The sequence below is a fragment of the Meles meles genome, chromosome 4, assembly GCF_922984935.1.
Source record: "Meles meles chromosome 4, mMelMel3.1 paternal haplotype, whole genome shotgun sequence".
NCBI lineage: Eukaryota > Metazoa > Chordata > Mammalia > Carnivora > Mustelidae > Meles > Meles meles.
This window is the reverse complement of record NC_060069.1, coordinates 76,042,773-76,058,126: the sequence shown is the minus strand read 5'-3', so window position 1 is coordinate 76,058,126 and position 15,354 is coordinate 76,042,773. Positions and strand designations below refer to the sequence as shown.

The following is a 15,354-nucleotide window of genomic DNA, read 5'->3' as shown; positions in this document are numbered from 1 at the left end:
ATTTGTGGGAAAGGGTTGAGGCTTTGAAGTTAAACAGACCTGGATTTCAGTTCTGAATTCACAGCTTCCTGATTGTGTGATCTTGAGTGAGGCATTTAACCTCTTGGTCTCTGTGTCCTTATCCGTGAAGGCGATCAATGGTATGTCTTCTACGTGGCAGAGCTGTTTTGAGAACTGATGAATGTAAGGCACCCACTCACAGTAGGAGCTCTATAAATACTAGATGTTATCACTGTCCTTATTTCCATTCTCTTTACCCTCATACCCCTCCCTTTTCCATCCAGAAAGCATGTATTTCTAATCCTTGGCCATCTGTTAGCAGGCTCTTGACTGTTGTGAGTTGCTGGGCATCACACCACTAAGAACTTCACAATTTTACTTCATTGGAAACTTTATATCATATCACGCTGTTTAATAAAAGCCTTAATAAGAATAGTCACTCTTTGCCCCATTAAAATAATACAAGGATAGATGTGACTTTTCAGAAAAACTCCTCAAATTATAAAGCAAAGAATTGGAGAGTTAAATGACATGTGAAGAATCTAAGGACATAGCATATATTCACGTTTATGATTTTTTTTTTATTTATTTATTTGACAGAGAGAGATCACAAGTAGGCAGAGAGGCAGGCAGAGAGAGTGACAGGGAAGCAGGCTCCCTGCTGAGCAGAGAGCCCGATGCAGGACTCGATCCCAGGACCCTGAAATCATGACCTGAGCCGAAGGCAGCGGCTTAAACCACTGAGCCACCCAGGTGCCCCACGTTTATGATTTTTTTATTCTCTCTCTCCCTCCATTTGTTACAATAGATTCTAAAAAATTGCTCTCACAACAGGACCATTAGCCCTAGTAGATTTAAGGACTCTTTCACCAGTATTTTTTCTTGAAATAATTGAGTTTGCTGGAATAAACTACTCAGCTCAATCTTTTTCATCTCCTTCTAATACAAATGTATTTGATTCCTATAAATCTGAGTGAGGTCAGTCAGGAAATTATACATATTTGTTTTCCACAGGGTGTATAAGCTATTAAGTCATGTTGCAGTTATTATAGATCATGTTTGCTAGTTGGCAAGATAATTTGAATGATTGAGAACAATATTTCAGAACATGTAACACTAGGAAAACAACCAGAAAAGATAATTGAAACAAAATGTTCCTTATAATGAATACTTTAAGTAAATAAAATATCCTGTTGTGATTCAAGCATATATTTGCATTAAAATACATTAAAATATCATTCAATATTATCATACTGTTTATTCTTATAGTTCATATATGAACCTATATTTCCTTCTTACATATTTATATCACTTCTTAATTACATTGGGATCTCATGTAATAGGTATCTATATTGCCATTATATCTTTTTTTCCAGCCTCAAATATGTGGATGTTTTCTTGGCTTTGTGCCATTATAATTATTTTGGCGATTACTGGTATGGACACAGTAGCAAAGACCACCCCACATACTAAATTTACGAAGAAATCTGAGGGAAAAGAGATGCCGAAGGGTCTCAAGCCGTCCAGTGGCCCAGCTCCAGAAGAAAAGGAAATTCCTTTCGTGGAAGCAGCTGAAATGGTAGAAGCAACCCCCAGCCCCCCAGCCCTAGAGTCTGCCTTCGATGCTGCCACTCTCTTCCCCTTTGAAAACTTCACTCTTGACCCGGCTGATATCTTTTTGAACTGCTGTGATTGTTGTTCCTTTGTACCAGGGCCAAAAGGAGAACCTGGAGAGACTGGAAAGCCAGGTACTTGAACATACCCAAAGCCGTATTTGTTACCTGGGTATCCTTGGAATTGAGGTGGATTGGGGGCAGAATTGCCAGGAGGGTTTCTACATTGTCCTGCAAATGGTGACAAGCCTAGGAGTAACATGGGGATAAATGCAAATGGGTGCTGTGCTGCCTGTAAGCCACACGTGTGGCTATGAATAAAAATAAACATAAAGATTAATATTAAATATTCAGTTCCTCAGTCATACTAACCACATTTCAAATGTTCAGTAGCTGCATGGGCCAATGACTACTGTATTGTGCTGGACAGATACACAGATTTCTGTCATTGCACAAAGTTCTATTGGACAGTGCTGGTTAGAGCAGAAACTGGGCTCCCAAACCCAGCACTTGCATGTGGTTCTTCAAATTACATGTTTCCTGTGTAGTCTTTTTATTAATGGCTGATGTAAAAAGGGTAAGTGAAAATTCTGTTAGAGTGTGTGCTGCCTGATGGGTTTCTGGAGTGCTTTTTGTAGTTCAGATTAGAAATGGCATGTCTGTGAGGTGGAGAATAAGGAGCAGGATTCAGTTTGCTCTTCTTTGAAATTCCCAGGCAGCACCGTATCCTTGTCCCACAGTTTTCTCCATTGAAGATCATGGTAACATATTTCAAAATTCCAGATACCTTTAATATACACATGATACACCTGCTGGATTTTACTGTAATACATTTCAGCTTTTACATGTCATATAGCAGAGAAATCAGGTAAAACTGAGATCAAAATGTCAATTTGAAATTTGCTATCTCCTGGAAAAAGACCATGTAGATATATTTGCTGTGTCTTGCCTGAAGAACTTCAAGTTATAAAATCAGGAATTGTTTGTTCTCGTTAAGCTTTTCATTCATTTTGTCTTATAACAGGAACCTTTTGGGAAATGTGATCATTTTCATGCAGAGCTGGAATGAAAGGGTACAGTTGCTGGGCAGTGGTCAGGGCACGGAGATTTCTGGGTTGCAGAAACATTATTGGAAATGCAGTGATACTGAGAAAATTACATTTACCCAAATTTCTCTTTTCTATCATCTCTGGCTGGTGAGCTGCATGGGCGGTGAAGAACCCCAGCGGCATGGTCACGTGAACACAGCTGGCTGCTAAACTGTCTTCTAAGGCCGTGGGTCTGTCACATAGGAGCTTTGGTTTTACCCAGTGGTGGATGAGCTGTGCTGTTCTCAGAGCTCAGCCTCTCCTTTAAATACATAGGACAAATATTTTGGAGACGTGTCAAATTCTTTACCTGCCTGGGGTGCTCATATATTTCAGTCTGACTGGTTCTGCACAGAGCGTGGTGTTTGGGAGCTCAGAATGTCTTGTCTCTCACGGTCCAGCCTTGGGGAAGCTTCATTACCTCCGTTTCAGTTTTCAAAGTAGTAAAATGGGATAAGAATAAAACCAACTTCATGGGGTCATCAAGAGAGGTTTAGTGCGGTACTTGGGATAGGATAAATGCTCAAAAAACTGTGTTTCTTTTTCCAGTTAGTTGTAGTAGGAGTCTTTTCTTATCTTGGAAAATAGTCAGCCCAAGAAGGTCTTGTTTCTGAGATTCATAGACATTTGTTCTAGCTTTTCCAGTGTTTCAAAAATACCATTTTGTTAAAAAACTAGAAATCTAGCATAAGAGGGACATTAATCAAACTTGAAAATGAAAATGAACCAACTCAAACACAACTATTTTAATTTTTCTTCATTATCTTTCAGTTCTTGGCCACACACACACACACACACACATGCACACAAACACATTGCACACATGACATTTACGTTATCCACTGTAATGTGGATACTAAATGTGGACTTTAAAAGTCACAAGCCTAATGTGCACCCAAATGTTTATAGCAGCAATGTCTACAATAGCCAAACTATGGAAAGAACCTAGATGTCCATCAACAGATGAATGAATAAAGAAGAGGTGGTATATATACACAATGGAATACTATGCAGCCATCAAAAGAAATGAAATCTTGCCATTTGGGACGACGTGGATGGAACTAGAGCGTATCATGCTTAGTGAAATAAGTCAATCGGAGAAAGACAACTATCATATGATCTCCCTGATATGAGGACATGGAGAAGCAACATGGGGGGGTAGGGGGATAGGAGAAGAGTAAATGAAACAAGATGGGATTGGGAGGGAGACAAACCATAAATGACTCTTAATCTCACAAAATAAACTGGGGGTTGCTGGGGGGAGGTGGGGTTGGGAGAGGGGGAGGGGGGTTATGGACATTGGGGAGGGTATGTGCTATGGTGAGTGCTGTGAAGTGTATAAACCTGGCGATTCACAGACCTGTACCCCTGGGGATAAAAATACATTATATGTTTATAAAAAAATAAGAAATAAATAAAAAAATTTAAAAAAAAGTGACAAGCCCAATTTTATAGTTTCTGAATGAAAATGCCTTAAAGTGTACAAATATAACTAATAGTTAGCAAAGGTAAGATTCCACATGAAGTTTTATCTCCAGCTTCCCTCATTTAGTAGTTGTAATTATAGTTTCCTACTATGTGCCAAGAACTATTAAACACTTTTTACCATGTCTAATCTTCATATAAGCTGTTAAAAATATTATTATATTTCAATGGATGATGTAATCACATTTCCAAGAGTTTTAGGTAATTCTGGAGGTTATACTGCCTCTAAATGCAGAACGTGGAGTCATATTTGGTTTGTGTACCATCAAGTCCCTGCTCTTCCCATTATGTCTAGCCTTATAGTACTTATACCCATCTCGCCCACATGTATGTGTCGCCTAGATGGATGGGGGAGCCTCGCTGCCTCTTGTGCCCTCCCATGTAGTTTCTGTGTGCTCCCTGTGGCAACCTGGTCACTGCCCTTTATCGTTTCCTTGAATAGTATAACCACAATGGGTATTTGGGGCTCATGAGGAAGGGAGACATTGCACAGTGGACCGCAACTGGCCATCTTCCTTGCTTCTGTCCACACTGTCTGTTCCTTCTCCATGCCTTTCCTCTCTGCTCTCCTTTTTTTTTCTAGACAGAACTTAATCACCACCTTTGGTTATTTGAGTTTGCCTTTGGCTTTAACCTCTATTATAAGCACTTTCTTCCAAACAAACATAGTGTTTTTTTTTCAAAGAAAAATTCTGTTGAATATAATTTTCTCCATTCCATCAGCCTAGTTACAAAAATTAAGGGGAAGTTAAGATGAAATAGTACAATCTCATTGAGCTCACTTATCTCTCTGGCTAACTTCCAATGAACCTGGCCATAAATGACTCCAGTCAGGGGTTGTGAGAGAATTCCGATGGCTCGAACAGGTCTGGGCATGCGGGAAGTGTAATTATCCTAGATTCAGGGTCCCTGTGTGGCTGAGGTAAGTGGCAGGACCCGCACTGCCTGGACGAGACAGGGCACCCAGTGACGTTTGAGCCCTGCACCATCTGACCCTTGCCTCCCTCTTAGCCTCCTTCATCCAATCATTAGCTCTACCTACTCTGCTATTCTTTCAGTTTCTAAAAAACTCCATGGTCTTTTCCACCTTGTTTTTCCTGAAATACTCTTTTTTTTTTTTTTTTGCCTCAGAAAATCCTAATTTATTGAGTGGATCTTAGCTTATTGCCATTTTCTCAGGGATGTCTCCTCTGCTCCCATAAATTAGGTTCTCTTACCACGATCTATACTAGGGCCTTCCTATTTTCCTTCACATCACTAACTACAGTGGTTTTTCAATGTTTATTTCAGCTCTATGGGGGAAAGGATGCTGGGATGTTGAGGGCTGACGCTGGCAGGAGCTGGTGTGTAGGAGTCTCAGCAGTAGATTCTGAAGAATTGCAAAAGTGAGCTAATGGGAAAACCAAAAATGCTAGGTATTGTGGTTTTACTTCCAATTTGAAAGTGTGGTCCACATCAGGTGAAGAGCCAGATAATCATTTTGTTCTTGTTGTTCGATACTGTGCTGCTTTCCTGAATCACTTGATTGCTGCCACGAATCTAGTGACAAGTACTAATGGACTCAATTTATCTATCCAGGTAGTACAAAATTACAAATCAGGCAAAAATATTGTCCTGAGAATTATGTAGTAGTTTACTGTTACCCATATTTTATTATTAGGACACTGACAGTCATTGGTCTCAATAAAATGGTTGCTTAAATTTTTTTTTCAGAAGTAATGTATTTCAAAAGAGATTTTTAAAAAAATCCTAATGGTTTTTAAATCTCATTTCCAGGTCTTAAGGGAGAGGCTGGTGATTTGGGGATCCCAGGGCCACCAGGAGTTGTTGGACCCCAAGGTCCAAAAGGCCAGAAAGGAGAGAAGGGTAAGTAATTATATTGATTTCATGCCAAAACTCAAGCTGTGTTCTGCATCATTTTTCAGGAGAGCAACTTGCTAAGTAAATGCCATATTCTTGCAGGTGGAACAATTTTTTAAAAAGATTATTTGTTTATTAGAGAGAGAGCGAGAAAGCATGAGCAGGGGGGAGGGGCAGAGGGAGAGGGAGAAGCTGACTCCCATTTGAGCAGGATCCCAGGACCCTGGGATCATGACCTGAGCCAAAGGCAAACCTTTAACCAGCTGAGCCACCCAGATGTCCCTTAGGTGGAACAGTTTTTAAACATGTAATAATTTGATAAAACATGTTGTAAGTTATATTTGATATAAAAATGTTAACTTTCTAAATAGCCCATTGAAAAATTTTATACTTTCCTGGTAACATTTCTCTTTTTCTCTCCATTTCCCTCCTCCTGTACACACAGAGGCTGTCACACATCTTTTCTGTCTCTCACTGGCCACACAGCTGACCTAGTGACTGGGAGCCACAGGACATAGTCTCTGAGGGGAGTGTCCTTTCTTACATTCTACTGAGTGTTCTCTTCCTTATGACACAAATTAATTTTGTATTAGATAGAACTAACTAGAGTAGGTAATCCTATAGAATATTCTGTTTAGATGGGTAGCATCTCTGCTAAGGAGAATAGGACATGGCCTTTGGCTCACTCAAATCTGGGCAATGCCTATGGTGGGAAGAGCACTGAATTAAAATGAAAGACATCAAATTTGTATCAATGACCTTGAACCAGTCACTTTACCTTCTCTGGAAACAAGCGGAATAAGACTGGATATTTATTTATACCCTATTTGCTATCAAAGAAGATTTGTGGTTATGTGTGCTTTCATAGATTTTTCCAGCTCAGAAGTTCTCTAATTCTGAAGATGTATCAGCCAGGAGGGTGTCCTGCCCTGGGAAATCCCTGGTTCTCTAAGTGCTTCAAGATGTTGAGGGAAGGTTACAGATTCACTGGGACATTTAGAAATTCCTCAGTGATTACTGCCAGCCTGTAAAAATACCATCTATCCATCAAGTTAAATGTTTTAGCCTCCGTGTCACATGTCGAAAGACCTAATATCATCTATACATCACCCTCCACATGGCTCAGGAACTGTCTAACTCGTTTCTGGTAGAACATTCAGTGAAGTAATTACTCCAAAAAGATGCTAAGGTGAGAGAGGTACTTCACACTTGTCAGTTACGCGATTTTCATTCTCAGAAACATTTAATCCTTTTGTGGCTGAATTATGTTAGCAGAAAACTCTGTGAAATAAAGATGAGTGATGAACCTCCCCAGTGATTCATACATTTTGGAAGCTAGACTTCTGGAAGTAGAAGAAAAAAACAGGGAAGTACCACAAGATAAGTTTCTTAAGAATATGCTTTGATGAAAGATCAAAAGTAGAAATTCATTCAGTCAATCTCTATAAAGTGCTAACTTTACTTTCCTTTTACTTCCAGACTTAGCTTGGACTCTTGGTTAAGATTGAAAGTTAGAGAAATAAATGAGTTGAATGACTGGAATTCTGGTTAGCCACAACCTGATTAAGTATATCCAGTGTAAGCAGCTAAATTCCTTAAGTGAACTTGAGAACCAGGAGTAACTGTACAGTGATGGTTGGCATATGAGTATTGGCAAGGATGGGGAATAGAACTGGTCCCTCACTTCTGTTCGGAGTTGGGTTCTCTCCAAAGGAACCCAGACAGTTTCCTGATGGTCTGTGGGTTAATTTCCAAATTTTCAATTTTATGTGGAATGGTAATGGGAGGAGGTTAGCTACTCAAAAAACTGCTGAGCAGCTTATGGTGGAATTTCTCTGTCGGTCTTGTGAAATCTGGGTGAGTCTCTTCTTATGACCCGTAATTTGACTTTGGATTTCTTTTTCTTAGCAAAAATGAAATGAAAAAAGTTAGTTCTATCATAAATAACATGGTTGGCAAAATTGATGCCAACCAATGTTATATGCAGACATGTTCGACTCTATGCAAATTTGTAAACTTTCATAGTTGTTTTTTTCTGTGATAAAAATATCTGCACGCAAGGAAACAGTCAACAAAACAAAAAGGCAACCCACGGAATGGGAGAAGATATTTGCAAATGACAGTACAGACAAAAGGTTGATATCCAGGATCTATAAAGAACTCCTCAAACGCAACACACACAAAACAGATAATCATATCAAAAAATGGGCAGAAGATATGAACAGACTCTTCTCCAACGAAGACATACAAATGGCTATCAGACACATGAAAAAATGTTCATCATCACTAGCCATCAGGGAGATTCAAATTAAAACAACATTGAGATACCACCTGACACCGGTTAGAATGACGAAAATTAGCAAGACAGGAAACAACGTGTGTTGGAGAGGATGTGGAGAAAGGGGAACCCTCTTCCACTGTTGGTGGGAATGCAAGTTAGTGCAGCCACTTTGGAGAACAGTGTGGAGATTCCTGAAGAAATTAAGAATAGAGCTTCCCTATGACCCTGCAATTGCCCTGCTGGGGATTTACCCCAAAGATACAGATGTAGTGAAAAGAAGGGCCATCTGTACCCCAATGTTTATAGCAGCAATGGCTACGGTCGCCAAACTGTGGAAAGAACCAAGATACCCTTCAACGGACGAATGGATAAGGAAGATGTGGTACATATACACAATGGAGTATTATGCCTCCATCAGAAAGGATGAATACCCAACTTTTGTAGCAACATGGATGGGACTGGAAGAGATTATGCTGAGCGAAATAAGTCAGGCAGAGAGAGTCAAGTATCATATGGTCTCACTTATTTGTGGAGCATAACAAATAACATGGAGGACATGGGGAGATGGAGAGGAGAGGGAGTTGAGGGAAACTGGAAGGGGAGATGAGCCATGAGAGACTATGGACTCTGAAAAACAACCAGAGGGTTTTGAAGGGGCGGAGGGGTGGGAGGTTAAGGAACCAGGTGGTGGGAAATAGGGAGGGCACGTACTGCATGGAGCACTGGGTGTGATGCTAAAACAATGAACACTATTATGCTGTAAATAAACAAATAAAAAAAATAAAATTAAAAATATCTGCACGGGATGCCTAGGTGGCTCAGTTTGGTTAAGTGTCTGCCTTTGGCTCGGGTCATGACCCCCAAGGTCCTGGGATTGACTCCCACATTGGGCTCCTTACTCAGTGGGAAGTTTGCTTCTTCCTCTGCCTGCTGCTCCCCCTGCTTGTGCCCTCTCCGTTTGTCTGTCTGTTTCTCTCTCTTTATATGACAAATAAATAAATAAAATCTATAAAAAAATCTGTTCTACCTTGGAGATGCTACAAACTTTTGTAAGTGAAAAATATTCCAATTAATGACAGGTGCTCTGTTACATGAACCTCCCTGTTATACAAGAGGCTGCATTAATATCAAATAAGAATTAATTTTGAATTTAAAAGGCTGGATTAAATTTTAAAAAATCATGTTAAGAGCTTGGAACATTACCTGTCAAAAAGGAAACGCTCAATAAGAGTTAGCTATTATTATTACTACTATTATTTATAATTAAAATACATGTAGTGTAGCTATACTCTAACAGGATGGGTCTTTAGCCAGACCCAATATGAAAATCCACTTTGTGGTATTCTGGCAAATATCTAAAAATCTGCATCTTTAGATTTCTTTTCGAACATGAATTCTCACAGTTTTATGATTTGTCCAAAGTGTGTATGAAACATTTTCCAAGCAAAATGAAAATTGGTTTCTCACTTACACTCTATGTCAAAGATTTTATGTTTATTACTGTATTTATATTTACTTTCCTGGAAGGGTTTTTGATATGATTAGTTTCAGCTAACTGCAGAATGTTTTGCTCTGTGTTTAAACTTACATGGTGGTGACACTCTTTTTAGGGATTGTGGAGAATATAAAGAAGGGGACATTTTCAGTGTCATCGAGAATTCATTAGAGGAAAATCAGAAACATATACATAAATAACACAAGGCAAATTGTCATGAATTTAATAGAAATTTCAAGAGCTATGGGAATGTGTGTGGGGTGTGTGTGTGTGGAAAAGCTGAGTTCTGTTTGAAGAGATTGGCACTGTCCTCATTTAAATGGTTTACCATCAATTAGAACAAATTATTTCTAATGATGCTCAATATGTTATTTTTCTATGTTGTTTTCCCTTTATGCCTTTGGGTAAGGGAAGCAGTGGAATGTGACATGGTTGGGAAATGGATGTTACATCATAGCTACTATAGATAGAGGAAAGGTAATCTTGGTATCATTTCAGGACTAAAGGGAGCACGTGGGGACCCAGGAACAAGTGGAGTTCCAGGATACCCAGGAAAACCTGGAGAACCAGGTAGAGCATAAACTGTGTCTATCGTGTACAGTCCCATGCACAGCATAGCTCCTAACTTCCTTCCTGTTTGTGCTTAAAGTTATCGGGAGGTAAGATGGCATATGAAATTGCTGTTATTCTAATAATTCTAATAATTCAGTGTACTGATTGCAAGTACTGGTCTGGAAGTTTGGAGACTAGATATAAGCATCTGAACTCATTTCCTCAATCTAGCTGTCCTTGGGAAAAAAAGATCCCTGAATCTTTGTGGGTTTCAGTTTCTTTGCTGGGAAGATTTTGGGTTTGGAGGGATATAATGGAGATTTAGGAGAATACTTGGGTGAGGCCAAAATGCTAAGTGTAATGGACTATAATGGACCACTATAGTTCTAAACTCTTTATTGTCTTAAAAGTAAAAGGAAAATAGAACTAGACTTATAGGATCTAAATGTAGGCTCTGGCTTCTTGGTAGCATTAATTCTTTCCCGCATGAGAGAGCAGTGTGATCTGAACGCCACAGTCGTGGCTGGGACAAGAGCCAGGTTTCCAGTACCAGTCACGAGGTTTCCTTTCTTTTCCGTGAGCTCCGTGACGATAGTGTTCTGTTTATAGCATACGTGATCCTTACACATTGTTTTAATTTTCCGTTTCAGGTGGCCTTGGTCCTAAAGGGGATAGAGGAAACATTGGACCAGAGGGAGTGAAAGGACAAAAAGGCTCCAAGGGGGACACGTGTGCAAATGGTACCCAAGGAGATAAAGGAGACCAGGGGGCTGTGGGCTCACCAGGCTTGAACGGAGAGCCTGGGGCCAAGGGGGAGAAGGGCGAGATGGGGGAGAAGGGCTACTGCGGAGAGTCTGGGGAGAGGGGAGGAAAAGGAGAAAAAGGTGAGGAGGGTCTGAAAGGAGAAAAAGGTAGCAAAGGAGATACTGGAACAGAAGGTAAAGGCGGCCCAGATGGCCTGCCTGGGGCCCCAGGGGATCCAGGGGTTAAAGGAGAAAAGGGAGAGTTAGGTCCGCCTGGTCCTGTGGGACCCGCGGGCCCAAAAGGTGAGCTTGGGAGCAAAGGGGTCCGGGGATCTATTGGCAAGAAGGGATCCCGGGGCCTCAAAGGCTCTAAGGGGGAGGTGGCCAGAGCTATGCGGTCAGCTTTCAGTGCTGCCTTATCCAAGCCTTTCCCTCCTCCCAACATCCCTATCAAGTTTGACAAGGTTCTCTATAATGACCAAGGGAATTACAGCCCCATCACTGGCAAATTTAACTGTAGTATTCCTGGGGCATATGTTTTTTCCTATCATGTCACTGTGAGGGGCCGACCTGCTCGCATCAGTCTGGTGGCCTGGAATAAGAAGCGGTTCAAGTCCCGAGAAACGCTCTATGGTCATGAAATAGACCAGGCCTCTCTCCTCATCATCCTGAAATTAAGTGCAGGGGACCAAGTTTGGTTGGAAGTTTCAAAAGATTGGAATGGTGTATATGTCAGCCCCGAGGATGACAGCATTTTTACTGGGTTCCTTTTGTACCCAGAGGAAAATTCTGGAATTTCACCATAAACTTGTGTCTTGGACACTGTAGTTTGGGTCCAGTGGAATAAATCAGGCAACATAAGGTAACGCAATTAAAAAGAATAACTTTTATTACTTTTTTCATAATTATAAAAAATGCAAAAATGTAAGAAAAAATTGTATCATGTAGAGTCAATTACTACGAGTATTTTAAGACAACACCTTTTTTTAAAAATTAAAAAAAATTTTAGATAGCAAGAGAAGGAGAATGGGGAAGGGGCAGAGGGAGAGGGAGAGAGGAAGAATCTTAAGCAGATTCCATACTCAGCCCAGAGCCCTGGGTGGGAATTGATCTCACGACCCTGAGATCATGACCTGAGTGGAAATCAAGTTGGATGTTTAACTGACTGAGCCACCCAAGCGCCCCTTAAGACATCACCTTTTTAGGGGCACCTGGGTGGCTCAGTGGGTTAAAGCCTCTGCCTTCGGCTCGGGTCATGATCCCAGGGTCCTGGGATCGAGCCCCACATCAGGCTCTCTGCTCCGCGGGGAGCCTGCTTCCTCCTCTCTCTCTGCCTGCCTCTCTGCCTAGTTGTGATTTCTCTCTGTCAAATAAATAAAATATTAAAAAAAAAAAGACATCACCTTTTTAAAAGAATATATTTATATGTATTTGGAAGCATATGTCTATTAACTTTATAGCTAGCTTTTTTCATTTAGCATTATAATGGCATTTGTCATGCCATTTAGATAATATCTGTATACAAAATATGATTGATATCTGTAATTAATAAATGTATTCTTACTAAATATCTTCTATATCTCATACAAATGTGTGCAACTCTTTTCTGTGTGAGTGTAAGGCTAACGAGTGACACGTGATGAGCAGGTATCTCTCAAAAGTTTAGAAACTGTTAGGATTGCCTTCCAACAAAATGGAGCTGTTCCCATGTTAGGTTTATTCAGGGAGAATACACAGAAAGAATGCTCAAGACTAGCTAAACTGTCTTTAAAATGAGTCGGTGTAAAGGTTTACCCATTAAAAAAAACAAAAAAACAAACAAACCTGTATTAGATGGACTTATATGTTGGGTAAAAGGTAAAAAGAAAGTTGATAAAGATATTGCTCAGTCATAGCAAAGATCCAGGCACTCATCAAATTATTGTACTTCAGAAAGCTAAATGTCCCCCAAAGATACAAGAGTAAAATTAAATCACTATTCATCCAAAATTTCAGCCTTCCTTTCTTCATGGAAGGACATTTAATTTGGATAAGTTCTTTGGCTTCATTATTATCATGTCTGTAATAATTAATTCTGGTTATTCAGTGAACAGGTGAGAATTTGGGAATTCAATTGCAATATGAATATTTAATAATTGTGAATATATAATAATTTAACGGCCTCGTTTTTAAAAGAAACTAGTTTATTGACTCCAAATTGAACTTGGTTCACTGAAGGCATATCGTTACATAGATTTGCAAGCCTTAGTGAGTCAGATTGGCAAGCAAGTGGGTGATGGGCTTGCTCTGGCAGACAAACTTTGAAAAACATGATTCCCTTTTGAGATTTATATATGTGTTTAAAATATATTTATTTAAAATATGTTCTATCCTCTTGTTTTAATGTATATTTTTATGTCGAAAAAGTAAAAGAAAAAGCTATAGTTTTTATGACTGACAGTTAAGCATCAACTCTGCCTACTTTACTATTGTGTGTGTCTGGCTTTTCTACTAATGGGCAGGTGATATTTGGATGAGTAATGAGAGAAAGATGTTAGTTCAGGAATTACTATATCTTTATCCTCCAGGTGTTATTTTTAAAACCTAATTTTAGCAAAATGCATGCTTTTATGATCAAGATTTACACATAATTCAGGTTCTAATGACACTTTGACCAAATTAGACCACTTTTGTTGAATCACTGTATTTAAAAAATTAATTTTTAAAAGTTAATTTCAATTTGGAGAACGTTTGTTTATTCGAGTTGGCCAGAAGCTCTGGAAATGAGCCATGAATTGTACACATCAGGTTCAGAAATTGTAATTGGGGTTGTGCATAATGCGTTATTGTAAGCAGTGTTGCAAATATTTAAATTTTATAATACAAACAGCAATCACTTCTATTACCATTTTTGCCATCTCTTAACACAATATTCTAAATCTAGATCCATCAAGAATTTTCTGTCTGGACCTGCATAAATTAAAAATTTAGGAAGAGAGGAATTGTTTAATATTTCCAGCCACTAAGCATGCAATTGTTGCAAGCACCAGGCGATTCTCAAGAATGAAAGCTGGAACACAAAGAGAACAAGGAAATGGAAGCTCAGCTCAGCTGAGATATAATCTCAGGAAATTGGTAAATTAAGTTGTACTTCTCTTAATTAAGCACATTCATTGCTCAAACCCTCCCCACACCCCAAGGCAGTGTCCATCTCCTGTGTTCGCAGCAGTACAACCCATTAGCCTTGATGGCATTTGGAGATGGTTATCTTTTATTTGATGCACCTTAGGCCACAGGTGTGGAGAAGAGTTTCCCCACGGCCTGTAAGTGGTAGTAATAGGAATACATTTTTAAGACTGCTGGCTGTGCTGTGCTGGAATTGAGCCTTGATCTCTAAAAATAGTGCCTTGGGTACTATTGTAAATTTACCTGTTGTATGTCTCTTTTATGCAGAACCCTCTAAAGCATGGGGCCTGGGGCAGGGGCCACACATGCTTGGGTCTAAAGGCAGTTTTCCCCTTTTCTGTCCTTGACTCCCTCTAGCAAAGAAATCCTGTTTAAAAAAAAAAAAAAAAGTGGGATCATCTTACTCCTCTGCTCACAGCCTCTTGAGGCTCCTTTTCCCTCTGGAGTCAAAGCTGAATCATTGCTCTGACCAGAGAGGTCTCAAGTGACATGGCCCTCACTTCCTCTAGAACTTTCCTGCCATCTACTCCAGACTTGGTCTGGCTTTTGCCTTCAATGCTAATTCTTCAAATTCGCCAAGCATATTTGCACTTACGGCTTGCATGTGCCTTTCTATCTACATGGGTCTTATCCCAGCTAACTGTATATTGGGCCCCTCCCTTTCCTCTCAAGCCTTTTGTTCATACATCACCATTTCAGTAAGGCCTTCTTGGGCCATGAGATTTTAAATTGAAGTCCTCCTACCCTGACCTTCTTCCCCGCTTTGTTTTTCTCCACAGCATTCAGCACCCTCTAATATATCATGTCTTTCACTTACTGATCTTGTTTATTTTCCGTCTTCCCACTAGAGTGTAAGCTCCACGAGGCCAGGGACTTTTGTCTGTTTACTGCTCTCTCCCAGCACCAGCACCATAAATAAGCCTTCACAGTGAATAAAGATTGAGATGGTTGTTGTAGATCTTTCCACAAGGTGGTGCTCACGGATTATTTTTGCTTTTGGATGGAAACTTAAAAAAAACATCAAACGGTTGCAAAATAAATAAAATGGAGACTTAGATTTCATAATAAAGAA

At 39.8% G+C, this 15,354-nt stretch overlaps 1 protein-coding gene across 1 annotated transcript; it reads left to right on the top strand.

Annotated features, from left to right (window-relative positions):
• The first annotated feature begins 1,384 nt into the window (after positions 1 to 1,384).
• OTOL1 (otolin 1) lies at positions 1,385 to 11,923 on the top strand. Its single transcript, XM_046001622.1, has 4 exons — positions 1,385 to 1,748; positions 5,963 to 6,052; positions 10,321 to 10,392; positions 11,025 to 11,923. Exons 1-4 carry the CDS (start codon positions 1,385 to 1,387, stop codon positions 11,921 to 11,923), a joined length of 1,425 nt encoding a protein of 474 aa, XP_045857578.1.
• Positions 11,924 to 15,354: the final 3,431 nt, after the last annotated feature.

Bases quoted from the DNA above. Each gene is read 5' to 3' on its own strand.
- OTOL1 (XM_046001622.1), top strand. From the start codon at position 1,385: ATGTGGATGTTTTCTTGGCTTTGTGCCATTATAATTATTTTGGCGATT. The intron at 6,053-10,320 runs GTAAGTAATTAT...GTATCATTTCAG, and splicing joins AGGCCAGAAAGGAGAGAAGG to GACTAAAGGGAGCACGTGGG. The intron at 10,393-11,024 runs GTAGAGCATAAA...TTTCCGTTTCAG, and splicing joins AGGAAAACCTGGAGAACCAG to GTGGCCTTGGTCCTAAAGGG.